This window comes from Nerophis lumbriciformis, linkage group LG33 (genome assembly GCF_033978685.3).
Source record: "Nerophis lumbriciformis linkage group LG33, RoL_Nlum_v2.1, whole genome shotgun sequence".
Classification (NCBI taxonomy): Eukaryota; Metazoa; Chordata; class Actinopteri; order Syngnathiformes; family Syngnathidae; genus Nerophis; species Nerophis lumbriciformis.
In genome coordinates, this window is record NC_084580.2 from 22,917,032 (window position 1) to 22,944,000 (window position 26,969).

The following is a 26,969-nucleotide window of genomic DNA, read 5'->3' on the forward strand; positions in this document are numbered from 1 at the left end:
AAAATATAGTAAACATTTATTTATTTATTTTTTTAAATTAATAAATATATTTATTTTTAGGCAAGATAAACATAATAATACAATTTATCTCTAGTCTGGATGATTTAGTTCTTGTCACCCTGTTGTCCTCCCGTCATGAAAAAAGGCTGTCCTCACTCAGGTCCGCATGGAGCGGGAGGGGGCGTGGCTTCCAGCTCCGGCTGAAAATCTGGAGATTTTCGGGAGAATATTTGTTCCGGGAGGTTTTCGGGAGAGGCGCTGAATTTCGGGAGTCTCCCGGAAAATTCGGGAGGGTTGGCAAGTATGACCTGTGCTCTGGACCCCATCCCATCCACTCTGGTTAAAAACGGTCTCCCACCCATTTCCCCACTCATCATCAACATCATCAACTCCTCTTTCGGCTCTGGCTTAGTCCTCGATACCCTGAAACTGGCCGCTGTCAACCCCATCCTCAAAAAACCTGGACTCAACCCTGACACCATGAGCAACTTCCGCCCCATGTCCGACCTTCCCTTCCTGTCCAAAATACTGGAACGTGCCGTCGCCACTCAGCTCAAAGCTCACCTCACTTCCAATGATCTGTTCGAACCATTTCAATCCGGCTTCAGCACTGAAACAGCCCTTCTCAAAGTCACCAATGACCTCCTCCTCTCCTCAGACACCGGCCACCTCAGTATTCTCCTCCTCCTTGACCTCACAGCAGCTTTTGACACCATCAGCCACACCATCCTCCTTTCCCGCCTGGAATCATCCCTCAACATCACCGGCTCTGCCCTCTCCTGGTTAAGGTCATATCTCACTAACAGACAACAATACATCAGTATAAACAATTGCACCTCCTCCACTGCCTCTCTGTCACAAAGTGTCCCCCAGGGTTCGGTGCTTGGTCCAGTTCTCTTCATCCTGTAGATGGTCCCCCTCGGTAACACCATCCGCCGCCATCATCTCCAATTCCACTGCTACGCAGACGACGTCCAGCTATACATCTCCACAAAATCCATCTCCTCCGTAACTCTGTCCACCCTGACCGACTGCCTCACTGAAATCAAATCATGGATGCACTCCAACTTCCTCAAACTCAACTGCGACAAATCTGACATGCTCATCATCGGCCCCAAATCCCTCACCAAAAACGTCTCACCTCTCTGTCGACAACTCCAATCTGTCCCCATCCACTCACATCCGTAACCTCTGAGTCATTCTGAACAATAACCTCTCTTTTGAACACCATGTCAACCACATTACAAGAACTCCTTCTCTGCCGCTGAAACCCTGATCCATGCCTTCATCACCTCCAGACTAGATTACTGTAACAGCATCCTCTACGGCTCATCTTGCAAAATCCTCAATAAACTCCGACACATTCAAAACTCTGCCGCCCACCTGCTCACCCACACCCGCTCCCGTGAGCACATCACCCCAGTCCTTCAGAAACTCCACTGGCTCCCCATTCTTCACCGGATCCACTTTTGACAGAACTTCTCACCCAATCTTTAAGGGAGAGCCCTGCCACCCGGCGGAGGAAAGTCGTTTCGGCCGCTTGTACCCAAGATCTTGTCCTTTCGGTCATAACCCAAAGCTCATGACCATAGGTGAGGATGGGAACGTAGATCGACCGGTAAATTGAGAGCTTTGCCTTCCGGCTCAAATCCTTCTTCACCACAACGGATCGATACAGCGTCCGTATTACTGAAGATGCTGCACCGATCCGCCTGTCGATCTCACGATCTACTCTTCCCTCACTCGTGAACAAGACTCTGAGGTACTTGAACTCCTCCACTTGGGGCAGGGTCTCCTCATTGTACACATTGTCTCAATTTTGCTTTTCTAGCTCATTTTTAAAGCAATCATTCTCTTCTCTGTGCCTAGTCTCCGAAATTTATTTTTGTTTTCCATGTTCTTCTTCTTGTAGTTTCCATCATATATTGTCAAAACTGGCAGATGATCACTAACATCGGTTATAAGTAGACCACTTGTAGTGTTGTTATCAAAATCATTAATAGTAAAAATATGATCAATAAGTGTGGCACAGTGTCCTGTGATTCTGCTTGGCTTTGTGATTTTAGGATATAAACTGATGCTGTACTTTGTATCAATGAAGTCATCAATGGACTTTTGTTAGTAGGGTTCAATAAGTTAATATTAAATTCAGCACATAAAATAATTGTTGACCATTGTCCATGTAGTTTGCCTTGATCCAATCTTCAAATGTTTCTATACTTGACTTAGGTGATCCATATAAACAACTGATAAATATGTGTTTGCTTTTTTCCTGACATATTTCAATGGTTATACATTCTACAAAACCCAAAAGCAGTGAAGTTGTCACGTTGTGTAAATGGTAAATAAAAACAGAATACAATGATTTGAAAATCCTTTTCAACTTATATTCAATTGAATAGACTGCAAAGACAAGATACTTAACGTTCAAACTGGAAAACCTTGTTATTTTTTGCAAATATTAGCTCATTTGAAATGTGGTGCCAGCGACATGTTTAAAAAAAGCTGGCACAGGTGGCAAAAAAGACTGATAAAGTTGAGGAATGCTCATCGAACACTTATTTGGAACATCCCACAGGTGAACAGGCTAATCGGGAACAGGTGGGTGCCATGATTGGGTATGCTCAGTCTTTCACAAACAAGGATGGGGCGAGGGTCACCACTTTGTGGAAAAAAAGCGTAAGCAATTTGTCGAACAGTATAAGAACAACATTTCTCAACGAGCAATTGCAAGGAATTAATGGATTTCACCATCTACGGTCGGTAATATCATCAAAAGGTTCAGAGAATCTGGAGAAAGCACTGCACGTAAGCGATGATATTACTGAACTTCTATCCCTCAGGCGGTACTGCATCAAAAAGCGACATCAGTGTGTAAAGGATATCACCACATGGGCTCAGGAACACTTAAAAAAAACAATGTCAGTAACTACAGTTGGTCGCAACATCTGCAAGTGCAAGTTAAAACTCTACTATGCAACGCGAAAGCCATTTATCAACAACACCCAGAGATGCCGCCGGTTCGCTGGGCCCGAGCTCATCTGAGATGGACTGATGCAAAGTAGAAAAGTGTTCTGTGGTCTGACGAGTCCACATTTCAAATTGTTTTTGGAAACTGTGGACGTTGTGTCCTCCGGACCAAAGAGAAAACTAACTATCCAGACTGTTTTAGGCACAAAGTGTAAAAGGCAGCATCTGTGATGGTATGGGGTGTATTAGTGCCCAAGACATGGGTAACTTACACATCTGTGAAGGCACCATTAATGCTGAAAGGTACATACAGGTTTTGGAGCAACATATGTTGCCATCCAAGCAATGTTATCATGGACGCCCCTGCTTATTTCAGCAAGACAATGCCAAGCCACGTGTTACAACAGCATGGCTTCATAGTGGAAGAGCGCGGGTACTAGACTGGCCTGCCTGTAGTCCAGACCTGTCTCCCATTGAAAATATGTGGTGCATTATGAAGCCTAAAATACCACAACAGAGACCCCCGGACTGTTGAACAACTTAAGATGTACATCAAGCAAGAATGGGAAAGAATTCCACCTGAGAAGCTTCAAAAATGTGTCTCCTCAGTTCCCAAACGTTTACTGAGTGTTGTTAAAAGGAAAGGCCATGTAACACCGTGGTAAAAATTCCCCTGTGACAACTTGTTTGCAATGTGTAGCTGCCATTAAATTCTAAGTTCATGATTATTTGCAAAAAAAAAATTAGTTTCTCAGTTCGAACATTAAATATCTTTTATTTGCAGTCTATTCAATTGAATATAAGTTGAAAAGGATTTTCAAATCATTGTATTCTCTTTTTATTTACCATTTACACAACGTGCCAACTTCACTGGTTTTGGGTCTCCTAAGACAAAGTGAACAGTCCAGTTGTGATGGATTGAATGCCCTGAGAATAAAATGATATGTGCTTACTTGGACTGTGATGAAGCTGTGAGGACTCAGGTGCTTTGTCTTCATGCTCTTCAGTCTTCACAGAGACAACAGTCAGTGGAAACTTGCTGAGATCAGCCTCCTCCTGCCCTAGAAGACACTCTTCCTCCTGAGTGATCCACACTTCCTCCTCTTCCTCTTTAATGTGGAGGGGCTGTGGATCCTCCTCTTTCTCTTTAATGTGAGGGGGCTGCTGGATGTCTGTTGGGTAAATAAGCCAATACATTTAAGAGAGAATATAAATAGTTTTGGACTGACACTCATACTTGCCAACCCTCCCAATTTTCCCGAATTATATATATATATATATATATATATATATATATATATATATATATATATATATATATACATATATATACATATATATACACACACACACACACACACACACATTATATATATATATATATATATATATATATATATATATATATATATATATATATATATATATACACATATATATGTCCCTGGACACATGAGGACTTTGAATATGACTAATGTATGATCCTGTAACTACTTGGAATCGGATTGCTACCTACATTTGTGGTATCATCCAAAACTAATGTAAAGTATCAAACAACAGAAGAATAAGTTAGCATTACATTTTAACAGAAGTCTTGATAGAACATGTTAAAATAAAAAGTAAGCAGATATTAACAGTAAATGAACAAGTAGATTAATAATTCATTTTCTACCACTTGTCCTTAATAATTTTCACAAAACAATAGAATATAAATGACACAATATGTTACTGCATATGTCAGCAGACTAAATTAGGAGCCTTTGTTTATTTACTTACTACTAAAAGACAAGTTGTCTAGTATGTTCACTATTTTATTTAAGGACAAACTTGCAATATTAAAAATGGGTTTAATGTACCCTAAGATTTTTTGTTAAAATAAAGCCAATAATGCAATTTTTTGTGGTCTCCTTTATTTAGAAAAGTACCAAAAAGTATCAAAATAAATTTTGGTACCGGTACCGGACTTTCCATACTTAAATAATAAAACTAGACCAAATTAAATGTTACACCGTACTTGCCAACCTTGAGACCTTCGAATTCGGGAGATGGGGGGTTTGAGGTGTGGGGGGACGGGGTTGAGGTGGGCGGGGTATGGTGGTAGCGGAGGTGTTTATTGTAACCCGGAAGAGTTAGGGATGCAAGGGATTCTGGGGATTTGTTCTGTTGTGTTTATGTTGTGCTACGGTGCGGATGTTCTCCCGAAATGTGTTTGTCATTCTTGTTTGGTGTGGGTTCACAGTGTGGCGCATATTTGTAACGGTGTTAATATTGTTTATACGGCCACCCTCAGTGTGACCTGTATGGCTGTTGATCAAGTATGTCATGCAGTCACTTTTGTGTGTATGTAGAAGCCGCATATAACATGTGACTGGGCCAGCACGTTGTTTGTATGGTGAAAAAGCGGACGCGTCGACAGGTTGTAGAGGACGCTAAAGGCAGTGCCATCACGGCACGCCCTCAATATTGTTGTCCGGGTGAAAATCGGGAGAATGGTTGCCCCAGGAGATTTTCGGGAGGGGCACTGAAATTCAGGAGGGTTGGCAAGTATAATAAGCCTAAAAAAAGTCTACACGCCACTGGCATAAACCTATTATAAATATTGTGTGGCTAAAACGGTCTCGTTTTCATGAAGAATATACAAACTAAGCAGTGCATCATCCCCACAAGACAATTCACCTTCTTATACACAATATGTTTAAGAATAGTGTGACTAATGAAATATAAAGTTAGTAAAGATGTGAGAGTAAGAAGTAAACAAACCTGTTCTGTGTAACACAACTTGATGACGTTTCTTATAATATACATCCTGTAGTTGGTGTCTCTCGTTCTCCTCTTTTGATCTAGAAAGTTCCGCCACGTACTTTGCTGTCGTTCTTTCGCACATTTTCACACAATCACAACACTTTACACTCACATGTTCACACAATCACAACACTTTACGCAGCAGCTAACAAGCTAAGCTAACTAGCACGAGACGCTTCTCAGCTTTACAGTACCGACTAGCTAAGCAACGCAAACATTCTCGCAGACCGAGACGTTCTACCCTGAAATAAATAATTAAATACGTCTCTTGTTCGACATAAATATTTACATAATAGCGAACAAATAACAACACTGACTTATTAGCTTCCGCCTTCACTTCCTTTCTCTTCTTCCATGTGTTTTTACGACAGTTGGCACACTTGACGTCACGAGACAGCGCTGCTCTGCTCTCGCGAGATGTGTCGTGCTTTAAAACCGATCAAATAAATTGTATTAATTGTTTTATATTGTTTCATTATCTAGTAGTCTTATATTATGTATTGTTATATTGTTCATAAATATGTTAAAATATTTGTCCTGTAAATCAAGCATTTTGTCGCGCTATAAGTACTCTTAACATGTTAAAAAATAGACTTTATGTAAAATATAACCCCTAAATTACAACATGATGCCTGCAAAAAGGTGACTTGCAGAATGTTTTAAAATTATTGACACATATTTTCTGGTTTAAAGTTACTGCATCGAAATTTGAAAAGTTAAAAATATAATACAATTTCGGGCAGCACGGTGGCAGAGGGGTTAGTGCATCTGCCTCACAATACGTAGGTCCTGAGTAGTCGTGAGTTCAATCCCGGCCTCGGGAGTTTGCATGTCCTCCCCGTGACTGCGTGGGTTCCCTCCGGGTACTCCGGCTTCCTCCCACCTCCAAAGACATGCACCTGGGGATAGGTTGATTGGCAACACTAAATTGGCCCTAGTGTGTGAATGTGAGTGTGAATGTTGTCTGTCTATCTGTGTTGGCCCTGCGATGAGGTGGCGACTTGTCCAGGGTGTACCCCGCCTTCCGCCCGATTGTAGCTGAGATAGGCTCCAGCGCCCCCCGCCACCCCGAAGGGAATAAGCGGTAGAAAATGGATGGATGGATGGGTTAATACAATTTCTTCAGTACTGTTGATTTACTGAAATACCTTTTTAAAAGCTGATATCAGCCCATAAATAAACATTATGGCACTTAAAATAAAGTGATGTGGAAAATATTTAATTACTGACACATCTTTTCTGGAATAAAAAAAAATCCTAAATCTCAGTTATTTTAATCAAATAAATCATGTTGAAGTTCATTACGTTTTGTTTACTACTCCAAATTACTTTTTGGCAAGCGTTACATTTTGAAGTCCTTTAAAAGGGTGTTCCAACAAGTACTGAATGCACTTTATTATGATAGAGAACTCTCCCAAGTGTGATCTAAAGCAGAAAAGATGTCAGTCACAAGACCTCAAAACTTTTTTCTTCCTCTTTGATGATTTGCACAATACAAGGACGCCATCTGCTGTACAAAAAAAATGTACTAACATGTACTAATACAAAAGTTCAATTTTTGTTTTTCATCAGACATTCAGTCATTGACGTTCTCAAAAAAATGCGCAAGTATTTGGCATCAAGTTTGATGAAGTAACAATCAATGGATGTATACTGAGCAAACATGTGGACACAGCATATGTGGCGTCATTGTTTTTCTGTTACACTCAATCAATTAATCAATCAATGTTTATTTATATAGCCCTAAATCACGAGTGTCTCAAAGGGCTGCACAAGCCACAACGACATCCTCGGTACAGAATTCACATAAGGGCAAGGAAAAACTCACACCAGTGGGACGTCGAAGCTAGGGTCGATATTCTTCTATGCCATCTCTGTCGTAGCATAGCTTTAGTTGGTAAAGTGTGCGGAACAAACGTCCAATTTCTTGCCACTTTGGCATCTTTGGGCCACTGGTGCAACTTGAATCCGTCCCTGTTCGTGTTGTTACACCCTCCGACAAAACACCGACGAGGCATGATGTCTCCAAGGTACGGAAAACAGTCGAAAAAACGGAAAATAACAGAGCTGATTTGACTCGGTGTTTGAGAAAATGGCGGATTGCTTCCCGATGTGACGTCGAGAGCGAATATTAGAAAGGCGTTTAATTCGGCAAAATTCACCCATTTAGAGTTCGGAAATCGGTTAAAAAAATATATGGTCTTTTTCTGCAACATCAAGGTATATATTGACGCTTACATAGGTCTGGTGATAAAGTTCCCCTTTAACACTAACAAAACCAAAGAACTAATTGTAGACTTCCGCAGGAAAGGGCAGAACAAACACCCTCCACTTTTAATTAATAACAATCTCGTAGAAAGGGTCAAGCCTTTCAAATTCTTACGGGTGAACATAACAGAAGATCTATGCTGGGACATTAACACTGCTTCTACAGTCGGAAAGGCCCAACAACGTCTTTTTTTTTTTGAGGAAACTAAAATGCGCAAACATTCCGCAGATATCAATGGTCAAATTTTACAACTGTGCCACAGCAGTGTCCTCACTTACGGATTTTTTGTGTGGTTTGCTAGCTGCACTAAAGCGAACCAACAGGCCCTCCAGCGAGTGGTTAAAGGGGAACATTATCACCAGACCTATGTAAGCGTCAATATATACCTTGATGTTGCAGAAAAAAGTCCTTTTTTTTTTAACCGATTTCCGAACTCTAAATGGGTGAATTTTGGCGAATTAAACGCCTTTCTATTTTTTGCTCTCGGAGCGATGACGTCACAACGTGATGTCACATCGGGAAGCAATCCGCCATTTTCTCAAACACAGAGTCAAATCAGCTCTGTTATTTTCCGTTTTTTCGACTGTTTTCCGTACCTTGGAGACATCATGCCTCGTCGGTGTGTTGTCGGAGGGTGTAACAACACGAACAGGGACGGATTCAAGTTGCACCAGTGGCCCAAAGATGCCAAAGTGGCAAGAAATTGGACGTTTGTTCTGCACACTTTACCGACGAAAGCTATGCTACGACAGAGATGGCAAGAATGTGTGGATATCCTGTGACACTCAAAGCAGATGCATTTCCAACGATAAAGTCAAAGAAATCTGCCGCCAGACCCCCATTGAATCTGCCGGAGTGTGTTAGCAATTCAGGGACAAAGGTCCTCGGTAGCACGGCAAGCAATGGCGGCAGTTTGTTCCCGCAGACGAGCGAGCTAAACCCCCTGGATGTCTTGGCTCACACCGTCCCTTATGCCACCGAAGATGATCAAGAGAAGAATATCGACCCTAGCTTCCCTGGCCTGCTGACATCAACTCCAAAACTGGACAGATCAGCTTTCAGGAAAAGAGAGCGGATGAGGGTATGTCTACAGTAAGGCTGCAGCTAACGATTATTTTTCTATCGATTAATCTATAGATTATTTTTTCGATTAATCGGTTAATCTATAGATTATTTTTTCGATTAATCTATAGATTATTTTTCCTTTTACCGATTATTTTTTTTAATTTAAAATGAAGATGAAAAAATAAATGTAGGCCATTTTTTTCAAAAGGCATGGCTTTTATTTACAAAAAAAAAAGTATGGCCACTCAGTCAACATTGACAACAACATGACAAAATATTCTGTAACAATGTAAACATTTAACAAAATTAAAAGTAGCTTATTTGCTTTTAATGTGCAAATATAAAAGTAAACATCCAGTGCAAATCTTAATATTCTGCAATAGTATAAGCATTTCAAAAGTAAAAGTATTGCTTATTTTGCTTTAAAATGTGCAAAAATAAAGATAAACATCCAATTCAAAAAAGTGCAAAACTAAATATTCTGTAACAACAGTGTAAACATTTCAACAAAAGTAAAAGTATTGCTTATTTGCTAAAATGTGCAAAAATAAAGATAAACATCCGATACAAAAAAGTGCAAAACGAAATATTCTGTAACAACAGTGTAAACATTTCAACAAAAGTAAAACTTTTGCTTATTTTGCTTAATAACACAACAATGATAGTATGATTAAAGTGAAAGTTAATTGTTCGTTTGTACATAGTATACGTAATTGTTAATGTTGTAAAAGGTATTTGCACAACTAATCAACGTTAGCGTTAAAGAGGAGCGCGTCTTTGTAAACACTGAACAGGCACGCCAAACGCTCCTCTCAGAGCGAAACGGTGCTTTAGTTTATGAATTTACAACGCAGATACAAATGACACATTCATGTTTTTGTGTAATGATGACAACGTATACTCACGCGGACGATTGATTAGTTGATGGTGATGGCAAGAACGCTGCCGTTGTGCTGCTATGATAGGCCATTTCCGCTCGACACAGTGTGCATACAACAACATTATTAGCAGAGGTGGGTAGAGTAGCCAGAAATTGTACTCAAGTAAGAGTACTGTTACTTTAGAGATTTATTACTCAAGTAAAAGTAAGGAGTAGTCACCCAAATATTTACTTGAGTAAAAGTAAAAAGTATGTTGTGAAAACACTACTCAAGTACTGAGTAACATACACACACATATCATATATATATATATATATATATATATATATATATATATATATATATATATGTGTGTGTGTATATATATATATATATACACACACACACACACACACACACACACACACACACACACATATATATATATATATATATATATATATATATATATATATATATATATATATATATATATATATATACATACATTGATATATACAGTATATAATTTATATTTATTTATTTTGCCGTTTTTGTTTACATGTTAAAGGTGTTTTAATAATTATACATGCATGTTTAACATATAGATTCCTTTCTTTCATGAAGACAAGAATATAAGTTGGTGCATTACCTGATTCTGATGACTTGCATTGATTGTAATCAGACAGTAGTGCTGGTAACGTCCACGTTTTCAAATGGAGGAGAAAAAAAGTTCCTCCTTTCTGTCTAATACCACATGAAAGTGGTTGTTATTTGGCATCTTATTTGTCCACCTTCCATATTCGTTTTTATACCCTTTACAAGAAATACATTGGCGGCAAACTCCGTAGCTTGCTAGCTTGTTTGCGCTGGCTTTCGGAGACTCTTATTTTGAAAGCGCAGGCGCGATGGAGCGGGACTTTTATTGTGAAGACAGGAACTGTGCAGTCAGTCTTTACGGTTGAAATAAAAAAAGGGTATTTTTTCCTTCACACTTTTGATTGATTGATTGGAACTTTTATTAGTAGATTGCACAGTACAGTGCATATTCCGTACAATTGACCACTAAATGGTAACACCCGAAGTTAGCTCGGAGCCAGTCAGGTCATGTGACCCCTGGCTCTGTTTGATTGGTCCAACGTCACCAGTGACTGCATCTGATTGGTGGAACGAAGTGAAACGTCACCAGTAAGGCAGGCACTTTGAAGGTCTGTCTGACAGACCAAAACAAACAAAGCGTGCATTAACAGATCGATAGAAATTAGTAGCGAGTAGCGAGCTGAATGTAGATAAAAGTAGCGGAGTAAAAGTAGCGTTTCTTCTTAGGCCGTTTATTGAAATACTCCCACACTTTTGACGACTTTTGGCGTGCTTTTTTCCCCTCGCTCGCACCGCTCGCATCGTCTGCTTTGCGCTCCGCCATGACGGTAGTGTGACGTAAATATGCGACGCGTCGACGAACAAAAACGTCCTCGACGTATTTACGTAACCGATGACGTCGACTACATCGACGCGTCGTTTCAGCCCTAGTCTACAGAATATATTAATTGATGAAAACTGGGCTGTCTGCACTCTCAAAGTGCATGTTGTTGCCAAATGTATTTCATATGCTGTAAACCTAGTTCATAGTTGTTAGTTTCCTTTAATGCCAAACAAACACATACCAATCGTTGGTTAGAAGGCGATCGCCAAATTCGTCCTCGCTTTCTCTCATGTCGCTGGCTGTCGTGTCGTTTTCGCTTGCATACAGTTCAAACCGATATCGCTCAACAGCTTCAGTTTCTTCTTCAATTTCGTTTTCGCTACCTGCCTCCACACTACAACCATCCGTTTCAATACATGCGTAATCTGTTGAATCGCTTAAGCCGCTGAAATCCGAGTCTGAATCCGAGCTAATGTCGCTATAGCTTGCTGTTCTATGCGCCATGTTTGTTTGTGTTGGCATCACTATGTGACGTCACAGGAAAATGGACGGGTGTATATAACGATGGTTAAAATCAGGCACTTTGAAGTTTTTTTAGGGATATTGCGTGATGGGTAAAATTTTGAAAAAAACTTCGAAAAATAAAATAAGCCACTGGGAACTGATTTTTAATGGTTTTAACCCTTCTGAAATTGTGATAATGTTCCCTTTTAAAGCGGCGGGGAAAATTACAAGGACGATACTCCCAGAGATGAGTGCCATGTAAACAACTCGCTGCCTAAAGCGAGTACACCACATCCTGAAGAACAGATACCACCCAGCACATGGCCTCTTCAACCTGCTACCCTCTGGAAGGAGCTATAGATGGATTCGCGCCAGGACCACCAGAATGTCTCACAGTCTGTATCCCCAGGCTGTGAGACTGCTAAATGAACGGACCATCTTATTACCTCACTCTTCACCACCTCAATAATTGCGCTCTGGACATTGCATTGCTGCAACATCAACATAACACCCATCAGACATCTGACTGTTCTCACCCCCACGTCCCTCTTATCGCCATCTTCCTGACAATGCTAAAATGTAAACTATTGTCAACCTGCACATCAATGCAGTTTCTATGCCGCTGGACAAAGCTCAAACAAAATCTCCTTGTTCATGTATGACTTAAGTGTTATTATGACAATGACAATAAAGGAATTGATTGATTGATTGATTGAGTTATGGTAGTAGTTATGTTGACTTATGATAGTAATACAGGTTCAGTTATGGTAGAAGTAAAGTTGACTAATGATAGTAGTACTGGTTGAGTTATGGTAGTAGTTAAGTTGACTTATGTCGGAGGCAGATATTTACATATATCCGAATTTAAGTGTTACTTCTTTTATTTCATAGTTATATTTGAAAACAGCTCGTGTTTTTCCATTTGTTCTCTTTCTGTTGGTCTGCAAGTAAACTGTGTGTGTTAACCTTGAAGCTTTGGAATGTAAGAAAGAGAGATAATGTGCATGTGTTTTGACTAGAGAGACTTAAGAGGGGAGAGGGTTTTGTCGGGAGGACAGACCATCTTAGGGGGGGCGATTGAATGTTCTATGCTGGACTGGTGTCAATGTATATCTGCAAAGCTTTGCAAATATATTACAAAATACCTATTCTGTCTCTGGTGGTTTTTCAACTCAGCTTTAAGTGTCGTAAAGAGCTTGGGAGCGAGTTGTGACTTGAATTCCCTGGGAGGAACAACTGGTCCAAAACGCAACACTTCTGATAGTAGTACTGGTTTAGTTATGGTAGTAGTAAAGTTGACTTATGATAGTAGTACAGGTTGAGTTATGGTAGTAGTTAAGTTGACTTATGATAGTAGTACAGGTTGAGTTATGGTAGTAGTAAAGTTGACTTATGATAGTAGTACAGGTTGAGTTACAGTAGTTGTACAGCCTTTACCTTTAAGCTGACACTGAGGGTGACTGTGTTGACTAGTTTGACGCGTGCAAATGCTTCAATGTCCAGTACTGTGGAAATATGTTTGGATATGACAATCCGTTTATTTTAAGTTATCAAAACGAAATCAAATGTAGGCTATAGAACATAATGTCTGCTGACCTTGAATGGAACATTGTCACAGCAGCGAGACCTGACCACGCACGGCACGGTCGAAAACTGTTTGTGTCCTCCATGCAATCGCCCCCCCGAGTGCTACCACCTGAACCCAATTAAATGACGTTACCTTGGCAACCGCACCATGGCAACGGTCCCATCCCTGTCAACACCTCCTGGTTCTCGAGAGGAAGTAGGCGGAGCAATCTGCCGAAAAGGAAATTTAGCATGAACAGAGGCCAGCAATCAATTAGGGAACAAAAGAAAAATAATATAAACAAATAAGGACATTTGTCTCCTACAGTATGCAAAGTAAATCTCTGTTGGATGATGTACAATATTGGCTTTTGCCTGACACTCCGAACTTTGATTGATATTGATATTGTTTGGGGGTGTTTAAAAAGAAAACATACATTAAAAATGTTTAAAACCCAATAATGGGAATTTTTGTTTTATCCACAAATGTAAATTTGTAAAACAAAAAAAACATCAACCCACAAACAATTAAGCCATTTTCCTTCACTTTTATATTGCATAAAAGGTCTGGGGACATACATATAAAACAATCACAACACAATCATCATATTACAAAAGAGATTAATAAAGATAATTAATCAAATGGATTATAAAGACCCAACAAATGATTCCTAAAGTCACACATTTTAAAGGTTAATAAAAGACAACTGTTCAAATGATGTATAAAGTAAATAATAATATGCTTCCTGAAGTGGTCCAGAAGATGTTTCAGATGTGAACCAGTACATATGTATATCATATAAAGGAGCTAATCTATTGGATTATTGACAATTAGAAATAGAAATATGTAATATTTCCATATTTCAAACTATCCAATTTATAAATGTAGAAGCATATTAAAAAGAATGTTACACAAACAACAATGTCACACATGTTATTTGTGCTGATGTTGTTAGAAAGTCCAAATTAAAGTCTTGACAGTTTATTTCAAATCCTGCAGTTTCATTTGCTGCTGCTGTTCTCACCAGCACACTTGTGTTTCTTACACTGCTTCTTATAAGAGAATCTTTCACCACACACACTGCAACTTAACACTTTCTCTCTTGTGTCTTCTCATGTGTGCTACAAGGTTTGATCGGTCACAAAAGCTTCTGTTGCAGATTGAACAGCAATGTGATTTTTCACCAGTGTGCGTTCTCATGTGTACTTTCAAATTCTGACTTTGTGTAAAACCTTTACCACAGGTTGAACAGGAAAAAGGTTTTTCTCCAGTGTGTGTTCTCATGTGTACTTTCAAATTGTAACTTTGTACAAAACCTTTACCACAGAGTGAACAGATAAAAGGTTTTTCTCCCGTGTGTGTTCTCATGTGTAATGTCAAATTTCCACTTCTTACTAAACATTTACCACAGATTGAACAGGTAAAAGGTTTTTCTCCGGTGTGTCTTCTCATGTGTGTTTTCAGATGACAACGGTATTTGAAGGTTTTGTCACAGTGAGAACATTTGAAGCGAGTGTTGTCAGTGTGACATGTCTTATCATCTTTAGAGTCTTCATCATCAGTGTCAGGAGAGTGTGACGTTGTGTCCTCACTATCTGATAGTGGAGCTAAGAGCTTGTCTGCTTGTGATCCTCCACAGTGGTCTCCATCAGCTTCTGTTGTCATGTGTTGTGTTGAGCTGCTGCTTGGAGGCTCCGCCTCTCTCTTCTTCTCACTTTCACCTTTGACCTCATCATCTTCACTCTTCACAGGGACACCAGTCACTGGGAACTCCACCAGTCCTTCAATATGATCTCCCTCCTGACTGATGCTGTGTTCCTCCTCTTCCTCTTTAATGTGGGGTGGCTGTGGCTCCTCTCCTTTGTCTTTAATGTGTTGGGAATGTGGTAGCTTTTCTTCCTCATGTATGTTGGGGGTCTGTGGTTCCTCCTCCTCCTCATGCGGTAGAGGTTCTTCTTCGACATCTGCGGGACAGGAGAAAACAAACATTCTTTAGAAAAGTCCAGCTTTGCTCAGTCACATGAGACATTGTCCTGCACCAACATATGATCTCACAATCTCATCAGTTTCCCCTCACAGCAGTCAGGGTACTTCCAGCTGACACATGAAGAAGACCTTCAGGGGAATGCCTTCCCAGGCCAACGTCCAATCCACCTTATTCATATAAAAACATCCTAAAAGTCATTCCTGCAATCCTTAATGGTAGACGCCATACTAGTGTGCTGTTCTCCCTCTGAATAAGTCATACACACACAGGAAATAATGTACCACATGCCAGCCTCCACGCAGTAGTACTAGTGATGAGCTCCCCCTGCTGGTGGACAATAATTACAGTGATTTTCACATTTATCTTTAGAGACATGTCTGCTCTAAAAAAAAGCATGAGCACAGTCAACATGTTGGCCAAAAAAGATGACATCAGTTTTGGGACGAAGTAATCAGATTACTGACTACTCCTTCAAAAAGATAAATTGTTTACCTTATTAATAATAGTAATAATTAATTAGATTAAATGTGTGTGTTTGTAGACACTCAAATTGCGTTAGAGTGAGAACTGAGAAGGCATCATTCATGCAGTCCACACATTCAATGTGGTAAGCTACATTTAATTATAATGATAATAATACTAATAACTAGATGAAGCAATTCCTGAAGGAATTGCGTGTGAATGCTCCAATGCTGAAGTTGAACTGAAATGCTGCCAGAATGTAGTATGAAAGTAAGATTAGTTTGAATGTTGGAATGGTTTGAATGTTGAAGAGTTAGAATTTCCAGGAAAACCGGAATTTGGTTTGGAACTTGGGAAAGTGTTAGTTTGAATGTCCAGAATGAGTGGAATGTGTTGATGTTGGAATGGTTTGAATAGGTTGAAAAATGTGGGAAGTGTGCAACTTGGAAAAATGTCCCATTCATTTCAATGGGACCTTCCTTGGAAATTTGGGAATTTTGGGAAAAGCGGGATTTCTTTGAAAATGATTTAGAGCATGAATGAGCTGAATGGGTTGGTGTTAGAATTGTTCAAATCTGTCAAAAAATATTGAAGTAGTAACGTATTTTTTAATTGAAAAATGGTATTAAGGAATTTCGTAAAGACCGGGAATTTGTAAAGTTCTTAAACAAACTTGTTTTTTCGTCTAGGAGGAATGTTTTGACAGTGGAAAGGTTGAAATGGGTTGAACAATGTGAAAGCAATAAAGAAGGTTGGAAATAAGGTTGGAAAAAAACAGGAATTTCTGGAAATTTGTCGAAGCTTGAAAATTGGTTGTTGGAATTTCAAGGATGAAATGGTTTGAATGGGTTGAAAAATGTGGGAATTGTGGTAGTTTGAAAAATGGATAACTCATTTTGAATGGGGAAAATGTCCCTAAAGACTGGGAACTGTAGGAAATCTTCAATTCTTGAACAGGCTCAATATTTTGAAGTTAGAACAGTTTAAATCGGATGAAAAAGGTGTGAGTTGTGGAACTTTCATTTCAATGGGAACTTCATAGAAACTTACTGGAAATTTGGGAATTTTCGGAAAAGCGGGATTTAAAAAAAAAAAAGATTAATAGCATGAGTGAATTGTTTAAATCGGTCTTGAAATGTTTAAGCAGTAACAGTTTTTTAATCAAAAAATGGTATTACGGAATTTTGTGAAAACCGGGAATTTTTTAAGATCTTAAACCAACTTGTTTTTTTTGTCCTGACTCAGAGGAATGTTTTGACAGTGGAACGTTGAAATGGGTTGAACAATGTGAAAGTAATAAAGAAGGTTGGAAATAAGGTTGGAAAAAAACAGGAATTTCTGGAAATTTGTCAAAGCTTGAAAATTGGTTGTTTGAATTTTAAGGATGAATTTAATGTGTTGAAGGTGAAATGGTTTGAATGGGTTGAAAAATGTGGGAATTGTGGTAGTTTGAAAAATGGATAACTCATTTTGAATGGGGAAAATGTCCCTAAAGACTGGGAATTGTAGGAAATCTTCAATTCTTGAACAGGCTCAATATTTTGAAGTTAGAACGGTTTAAATCAGATGAAAAAGGTGGGAGTTGTGGAACTTTCATTTCAATGGGAACTTCATAGAAACTTACTGGAAATTTGGGAATTTTCGGAAAAGCGGGATTTAAAAAAAAAAAGATTAATAGCATGAGTTAATTGTTTAAATCAGTCTTGAAATGTTTAAGTAGAAACCGTTTTTTAATCAAAAAATGGTATTACGGAATTTTGTGAAAACCGGGAATTTTTTAAGTTCTTAAACCAACTTGGTTTTTTTGTCCTGACTAAGAGGAATGTTTTGACAGTGGAAAGGTTGAAATGGGTTGAACAATGTGAAAGCAATAAAGAAGGTTGGAAATAAGGTTGGAAAAAAACAGGAATTTCTGGAAATTTGTCGAAGCTTGAAAATTGGTTGTTTGAATTTCAAGGATGAATTGAATGTGTTGAAGGTGAAATGCTTTGAATGGGTTGAAAAATGTGGGAATTGTGGTAGTTTGAAAAATGGATAACTCATTTTGAATGGGGAAAATGTCCCTAAAGACTGGGAATTGTAGGAAATCTTCAATTCTTGAACAGGCTCAATATTTTGAAGTTAGAACAGTTTAAATCGGATGAAAAAGGTGGGAGTTGTGGAACTTTCATTTCAATGGGAACTTCATAGAAACTTACTGGAAATTTGGGAATTTTCGGAAAAGCGGGATTTAAAAAAAAAAAAGATTAATAGCATGAGTGAATTGTTTAAATCGGTCTTGAAATGTTTAAGCAGTAACAGTTTTTTAATCAAAAAATGGTATTACGGAATTTTGTGAAAACCGGGAATTTTTTAAGATCTTAAACCAACTTGTTTTTTTTGTCCTGACTCAGAGGAATGTTTTGACAGTGGAACGTTGAAATGGGTTGAACAATGTGAAAGTAATAAAGAAGGTTGGAAATAAGGTTGGAAAAAAACAGGAATTTCTGGAAATTTGTCAAAGCTTGAAAATTGGTTGTTTGAATTTTAAGGATGAATTTAATGTGTTGAAGGTGAAATGGTTTGAATGGGTTGAAAAATGTGGGAATTGTGGTAGTTTGAAAAATGGATAACTCATTTTGAATGGGGAAAATGTCCCTAAAGACTGGGAATTGTAGGAAATCTTCAATTCTTGAACAGGCTCAATATTTTGAAGTTAGAACGGTTTAAATCGGATGAAAAAGGTGGGAGTTGTGGAACTTTCATTTCAATGGGAACTTCATAGAAACTTACTGGAAATTTGGGAATTTTCGGAAAAGCGGGATTTAAAAAAAAAAACAAGATTAATAGCATGAGTGAATTGTTTAAATCGGTCTTGAAATGTTTAAGTAGTAACAGTTTTTTTAATCAAAAAATGACATTACAGAAATTTGTGAAAACCGGGAATTTTTTAAGATCTTAAACCAACTTGGTTTTTTTGTCCTGACTAAGAGAAATGTTTTGACAGTGGAACGGTTGAAATGGGTTGAACAATGTGAAAGTAATAAAGAAGGTTGGAAATAAAGTTGGAAAAAACCAGGAATTTCTGGAAATTTGTCGAAGCTTGAAAATTGGTTGTTGGAATTTCAAGGATGAAATGGTTTCAATGGGTTGAAAAATGTGGGAATTGTGGTAATTTGAAAAATGGATAACTCATTTTGAATACGGAAAATGTCCCTAAAGACTGGGAATTGTAGGAAATCTTCAATTCTTGAACAGGCTCAATATTTTGAAGTTAGAACGGTTTAAATCGGATGAAAAAGGTGGGAGTTGTGGAACTTTCATTTCAATGGGAACTTCATGAAAACTTACTGGAAATTTGGGAATTTTCGGAAACGCGGGATTAAAAAAAAAAAAGATTAATAGCATGAGTGAATTGTTTAAATCGGTCTTGAAATGTTTAAGTAGTAACAGTTTTTTAATCAAAAAATGGTATTACGGAATTTTGTGAAAATCGGGAATTTTTTAAGTTTTTAAACTAACTTGGGTTTTTTGTCCTGACTCAGAGGAATGTTTTGACAGTGGAACGGTTGAAATGGGTTGAACAATTAAAAGGTGTCATCGCAATAAAGAAGGTTGGAAATAAAGGTTTTAAATAAATAGAAAAAAGATTCCTGGAAATTTGTTGAACGTGGAAAAATGGTTGCTTGAATTTCCAGGATTAATGTGTTGAAGGTGGAATGGTTTGAAAAATGTGGAAATTGTGGAAGTTTGAAAAATGGAGAATTCATTTTGAGTGGGAAAAATGTCCCTAAAGACTGGGAATTCTAGGAAATCCGGGAATGTTTTTAAATAAGTGTTGAAAGGGAGCACGCAGTTCCTGAACAGGCTGAATATTTTGAAGTTAGAACGGTTTGAATCGGATGAAAAATGTGGGAGTTGTTGAACTTTGATTTCATTCATTTCAATGGGAATTTCATGGAAATTTGGGAATTTCGGGAAAAGCTTAATCAAAAAAAATAATAAGCTAAACATTGTGAATGTTCTGAACGGTGAGTGTTGGACTTTTTCAAATCCGTAGAGAAATGTTGAAGTACGGTAGTAACATTTTGAATGTTACTACTAACATCAAACAGGTCAGCTCAGTGGTTAGTACCAGCTTTTACCATCTCAGAACCCTAGCAAAGACCACCAGATCCACGCCTTCATCACACAACTCACTGTACGCTGGCATTGATCAGGCATCACTCCGCCGTTTGCAGCTCGTGCAAAACATGGCTGCCCGTCTCCTCACCAGCATCAAAAAACGCGAGCACCTCACCCGAGTCCTGGCCTCACTCCACTGGCTCCCGGTCCGTCACCCCATTGATTTTAAATTACTTGTAAACCTTTTTGAATCCCTAAATGGCCTGGCCCCACAATACCTGACCGAGCTTCTGCACTTTCATACCTAGTCTAGAGCCCTAAGGGCAGCTGACCAACTGCTGTTGGCGGTCCCCAGATCCAGGGTAAAGACCAGAGGGGACAGAGCCTTTTTTGTTGCCGCCCCTAAGCTCTAGAACAGCCTTCCCCTCCACAATAGGTCAGCCCAGAGCCTGGGGGTCTTCAAAACCCTTCTTAAGACCTACCTCTTCTCGCTGGCCTTTAACCTGAGCTGAGTCCGCCTGCGAGGCCACCATTTCTAGCCACCCCCCATTGCTTTAGGGTTTTTTTTTTTCAATTTGTCGCACTTTTATTATTTCATTATTTTTATTTTGAAAGTTTACTTTTTATTCGAAACCCTTTTACCGTACTGCTTTTGCACTATCTTGTTTAGCTCATTTGTTCTTTGTTTGTTTTTGCTCTATGCTTTTTAACCTGTAAATCCATCCATCCATCCATCTTCTTCCGCTTATCCGAGGTCGGGTCGTGGGGGCAGCAGCCTAAGCAGGGAAGCCCAGACTTTCCTCTCCCCAGCCACTTCGTCCAGCTCTTCCCGGGGGATCCCGAGGCGTTCCCAGGCCAGCCGGGAGACATAGTCTTCCCAACGTGTCCTGGGTCTTCCCAGTGGCCTCCTACCGGTTGGACGTGCCCTAAACACCTCCCGAGGGAGGCGTTCGGGTGGCATCCTGACCACATGCCCGAACCACCTCATCTGGCTCCTCTCGATGTGGAGGAGCAGCGGCTTTACTTTGAGCTCCCCCCGGATGACAGAGCTTCTCACCCTATCTCTAAGGGAGAGCCCCGCCACCCGGCGAAGGAAACTCATTTCGGCCGCTTGTACCCGTGATCTTGTCCTTTCGGTCATAACCCAAAGCTCATGACCATAGGTGAGGATGGGAACGTAGATCAACCGGTAAATTGAGAGCTTTGCCTTCCGGCTCAGCTCCTTCTTCACCACAACGGATCGATACAGCGTCTGCATTACTGAAGATGCCGCACCGATCCGCCTGTCGATCTCACGATCCACTCTTCCCCCACTCGTGAACAAGACTCCTAGGTACTTGAACTCCTCCACTTGGGGCAGGGTCTCCTCCCCAACCTGGAGATGGCACTCCACCCTTTTCCGGGCGAGAACCATGGACTCGGACTTGGAGGTGCTGATTCTCATCCCAGTCGCTTCACACTCGGCTGCGAACCGATCCAGCGAGAGCTGAAGATCCTGGCCAGATGAAGCCATCAGGACCACATCATCCGCAAAAAGCAGAGACCTAATCCTGCAGCCACCAAACCGGATCCCCTCAACGCCTTGACTGCGCCTAAAAATTCTGTCCATAAAAGTTATGAACAGAATCGGTGACAAAGGGCAGCCTTGGCGGAGTCCAACCCTCACTGGAAACGTGTCCGACTTACTGCCGGCAATGCGGACCAAGCTCTGACACTGATCGTACAGGGAGCGGACAGCCACAATCAGACAGTCCGATACCCCATACTCTCTGAGCACTCCCCACAGGACCTCCCGAGGGACACGGTCGAATGCCACAAAGCACATGTAGACTGGTTGGGCAAACTCCCATGCACCCTCAAGGACCCTGCCGAGAGTATAGAGCTGGTCCACAGTTCCACGACCAGTAAATCACTTTGGTCCAATTTAAAAATTGTTGTAAACGTGCTATATAAATAAAGTTGCCTTGCCTTAATTGAGAAATGGTATTATGGAATTCCTGGAATTTCGGGAAAACCGGGAATTTTTCAAGTTTGAAAAACAACGTCGTTTTTTTGTCCCGATTAAGAGGAATGATTTGACGGTGAAGTGGGTTGAAAAATGTGGAAGGAGTAGTCGCCAGAAAAAAGGGTCAAGAAAGGGTTTCAAAAAACGGGAATTCCTGGAATTTTTTTGAACTTGGGAAAATTATAGTTTGAATGTCCAGGATTAGTGGGATATGTTGAACGTGGAATAGTTTGAATCGGTTGAAAAATGTGTAAATGGTTGACGTTTGAAAAATTGACAATGTATTTTGAACGGGAAAAATGACTAAGTGTCATGTCTGTGTAATCATGTTTTGTTTTAGTCATGTTTTGTTTTGTTTAGTTATTGGACTCTTTAATTTCTGGCTTTTCACTCCCTTGTCTTGTTTCCATGGCTACCCATTAGTTTCACCTGTTCCACGTTTGGACTCATTGTGCACTCTTGTTTGTCACCATAGCAACCCATTAGTTTTCACCTGTCACGTCACGCACCTGTTTCACGTTTTGAGTCACGCACCTGTTTTCACTAATCATGTCTGTAGTATTTAAGTTCATTGTTTTCAGTTTGTCTTTCTGGCGACATCCCACATTTATGCTCTGCACATTCCTGACACTTTTTTCATGTCCATCGTTCATGTTGCTCCTTTTGTCCATGCCAAGTAAGTTTTGTTTATTAATGCCACAGTTAGTGTTTTTTGTTGTTCATAGTTTCTGCCTTTGTGCAAGTATTTGTTTTCATAGCCAAGTTGTTTCTCTGCCACTGTGCGCGCTTTTCGTTTGTACTTTTTTTGATAAAATTAAATAAATCATGTACTTACATTCCCGTCTCGCCCGAGCCAACTTTCCGTTGCATCCCGGAAAAGCTAACAACCAGGATCAAGTCATGACACTAAGCACTTATTTCTTCTTGTTTCACGCTAGTTTAGAGGCTAGCTTAGCGCTTAACTTGCCCGTCCTTTGTGTGTAACATGTTTAGCCTCGTTCTACTGTCCTTCAGTGATAATAATACTTGTAAGAAATGTAATGTATTTGCTGCAATGGAGGATGGTTGAACGTGCGATGTAAGAAGATAAAGTTAGCTGTAGTGACAACTAATTCCTCTGGTCGGCCAACTGAACATCAAAAATACAAATTAGCGGTTAAAAATCTGGACGTTTGGGGTCTTTGTGAGTGGAAACAATTTAATTTCACAATTTTGTGATACAAGAAGACCTGGCAATAAAGTCCCATTCTAAATCAAAAATGTAAAGTTTGATGAACATGATGGCCTAGTACCGTATTTTCCGCACTATTAGCCGCACCTAAAAACCACAAATTTACTCAAAAGCTGACAGTGCGGCTTATAACCCGGTGCGCTTTATATATGGATTAGTATTAAGATTCATTTTCATAAAGTTTCGGTCTCGCAACTACGGTAAACAGCCGCCATCTTTTTTCCCCGTAGAAGAGGAAGTGCTTCTTCTTCTACGCAAGCAACCGCCAAGGTAAGCACCCGCCCCCATAGAACAGGAAGCGCTTCTTCTTCTACTGTAAGCAACCACCCGCCCCGGTAGAAGAAGAAGAAGCGCGCGGATATTACGTTTCATTTCCTTTGTGTGTTTACATCTGTAAAGACCACAAAATGGCTCCTACTAAGCGACAGGTTTCCGGTTCATGAAAAGACGCAATCTCTCCATCCGCACACGGACTACTATTTCACAGCAACTGCCTAAAGACTTTCAAGAAAAGCTGGCTACTTTCCGTGCATATTGTAAAAACAAGATAGCTGAAAAAAAGATCCGGCCAGAGAACATTATCAACATGGACGAGGTTCCACTGACTTTTGATATTCCTGTGAACCGCACTGTGGATACAACGGGAGCACGTACGGTGAATATTCGCACCACAGGGAATGAGAAGTCATCCTTCACTGTGGTTCTAGCTTGCCATGCTAATGGCTAGAAACTTCCACCCATGGTGATATTCAAAAGGAAGACCTTGCCAAAAGAGACCTTTCCAGCCGGCGTCATCATAAAAGCTAACTCAAAGGGATGGATGGATGAAGAAAAGATGAGCGAGTGGTTAAGGTAAGTTTACGCGAAGAGGCCGGGTGGCTTTTTTCACGCAGCTCCGTCCATGTTGATATACGACTCCATGCGCGCCCACATCACGCTGGTTTTTAATATATTATTAAAGTTTGACTGACCTATCCGACTGTTTTTTTGACATTCCTTTAGCGCAGTTAGATGCGGCTTATAACACGGGGCGGCTTATAGGTGGACAAAGTTTTGAAATATGCCGTTCATTGAAGGCGCGGCTTTTAACCCAGGGCGGCTTATGGTGCGGAAAATACGGTAATACAAAGTTTAGTTTCTACACAGTTTGGTGAATATATGTATGCAAGTAAAAATGCATCTGTTGTTTTATGTCAGTTTTGTTCAACTAAACTCCTATTTGTTAAACCTTTGTACAAATTTAAAATGATGGCAGTGCTAATTTTTGTTAGCCTATCAATGTGGTCGTCCATTGTATGTTAGCATTAAGCTAAAACGCCAACCTTTATCCTGTATGGTTGTATTGGTTTTTCTTAGGTTTACACCAAACTGTATTGTTGATTGAACATGATTGTTACATGTATGTGCAGGTCTTTTGCAGGCTCCTCAAACACACGGCGGAGAAAGCGTGGCGTCACTCCGGTGGGTGTACGGGTGTGTCGAAGGTACGTAGACACAGAAAACTCCCCCGCAATGGTAATAAACCTTCCAGTCCTCTACATGTCACAAGGACTAGTAACGTTACTATGAAACACACAACCATCCCGTCCTTGAGGCGGCCATTCAAGATAGCGACTAAACTACGAAGCTAAAGTTGGCAAGGAAAATCCATACACCCACAACACATCTCATCTGATTGTGTTGTTGTGAACGACATCATCCATGTAGGATTAATGTACAAACAGGACAGCAGTCACAACTTGAGTCTGTCTCTCTCTCCTTTTTTTAAAACAGCCTCAAGTCGCCTCCACACATCAAGCTGAGAACAGCAGCACACTTCCTCCTTCACAATAATAGATCTGACTGCGCTGACAAAATAAAGGTTTTAAAAAAGCACCTCACACAAACATAATGAACGTATTGATGCATTTACACAATTATTATGCTTTGACCCAAAGTTCTGGTAAAAATTGTCCAAAGATATATTGCACCAATAAATGTGACAGATTCTGCATTTAATTTTTTTTTTTTTAAAGCACACTCTTTAAAAGGTAGTACCGTAAAATAAGTGTAAAAGGTAAAAATGGAACGAAACATAATTACAACAAAAAAACTTAATTTCATTGTGTTTTATATTGCCATTGTTATTTTATTTTTTACCATTATTTTACTTGTTGTGGTTTATTCGCTACTAACTAAAATCTGTTTTGTTTTTTTAACTATATTTAAAGGCCTAACCGAAATTTTCTTATTCAAACGGGGATAGCAGGTCCATTCTATGTGTCATACTTGATCATTTCGCGATATTGCCATATTTTTGCTGAAAGGATTTAGTAGAGAACATCGACGATAAAGTTCGCAACTTTTGGATAAAAAAGCCTTGCCTGTACCGGAAGTAGCAGACGAGTAGCGTGACGTCACAGGTTGTGGAGCTCCTCACATCTGCACATTGTTTACAATCATGGCCACCAGCAGCGAGAGCGATTCGGACCGAGAAAGCCACGATTTCCCCATTAATTTGAGCGAGGATGAAAGATTTGTGGATGAGGAAAGTGAGAGTGAAGGACTAGAGGGCAGTGGGAGCGATTCAGATAGGGAAGATGCTGTGAGAGGCGGGTGGGACCTGATATTCAGCTGGGAATGACTAAAACAGTAAATAAACACAAGACATATATATACTCTATTAGCCACAACACAACCAGGCTTATATTTAATATGCCACAAATTAATCCCGCATAACAAACACCTCCCCCCTCCCGTCCATATAACCCGCCAATACAACTCAAACACCTGCACAACACACTCAATCCCACAGCCCAAAGTACCGTTCACCTCCCCAAAGTTCATACAGCACATATATTTCCCCAAAGTCCCCAAAGTTACGTACGTGACATGCACATAGCGGCACGCACGTACGGGCAAGCGATCAAATATTTGGAAGCCGCAACTGCATGCGTACTCACGGTACCGTGTCTGCGTACCAAACTCAAAGTCCTCCTGGTAAGAGTCTCTGTTGTCCCAGTTCTCCACAGGCCAATGGTAAAGCTTGACTGTCATCTTCCGGGAATGTAAACAATGAAACACCGGCTGTGTTTGTGTTGCTGCAGTCGGCCGCAATACACCGCTTCCCACCTACAGCTTTCTTCTTTGCTGTCTCCATTGTTCATTGAACAAATTGCAAAAGATTCACCAACACAGATGTCCAGAATACTGTGGAATTTTGCGATGAAAACAGACGACTTAATAGCTGGCCACCATGCTGTCCCAAAATGTCCTCTACAATCCGTGACGTCACGCGCTGACGTCATCATACCGAGACATTTTCAGCAGGATATTTCGCGCGGAATTGAAAATTGCACTTTAGTAAGCTAACCCGGCCGTATTGGCATGTGTTGCAATGTTAAGATTTCATCATTGATATATAAACTATCAGACTGTGTGGTCGGTAGTAGTGGCTTTCAGTAGGCTTTTAAAGTAGAGTTTTGGTAATAAAATAAATACTGGTGTTTTCAAATTAATGAATAATTGTGTAATTAATTTTGATTACAATATCAATTAAAATAATGGTGATTATTATTTCTGCCATATTGGTCCAGCCCTAACTGTACCCTTTTTAAACAACGGAGGGTGTAAAACACAATCTATTCTACATGTTTCATTAACTCATGTTTATCTTTCATGCATCTAAAGGATATAAATATCATTCTATGATGTGTCTTTTTCCATCCATCCATCCATTTT

The 26,969-nt window shown here is 39.9% G+C and overlaps 1 protein-coding gene across 7 annotated transcripts in view; it reads right to left on the reverse strand.

The window, feature by feature from the left end:
* The window catches only part of LOC133575717 (uncharacterized), a 215,002-nt gene that overhangs the window by 40,439 nt on the left and 147,594 nt on the right, over positions 1-26,969 (reverse strand). For 3 of the 7 annotated variants that reach the window (XM_061928514.1, XM_061928510.1, XM_061928512.1), the window contains exon 2: positions 3,924-4,142. The exons of 2 other annotated variants lie outside the window; for them this stretch is intronic. In XM_061928514.1, the coding sequence (XP_061784498.1) occupies positions 3,924-4,142 (219 nt within the window). Of the gene's footprint in view, positions 1-3,923; positions 4,143-13,489; positions 13,562-15,181; positions 15,425-26,969 lie in introns of those variants that run through there. 2 more of the 7 variants (XM_072912168.1, XM_072912167.1) reach the window with 2 other exon arrangements.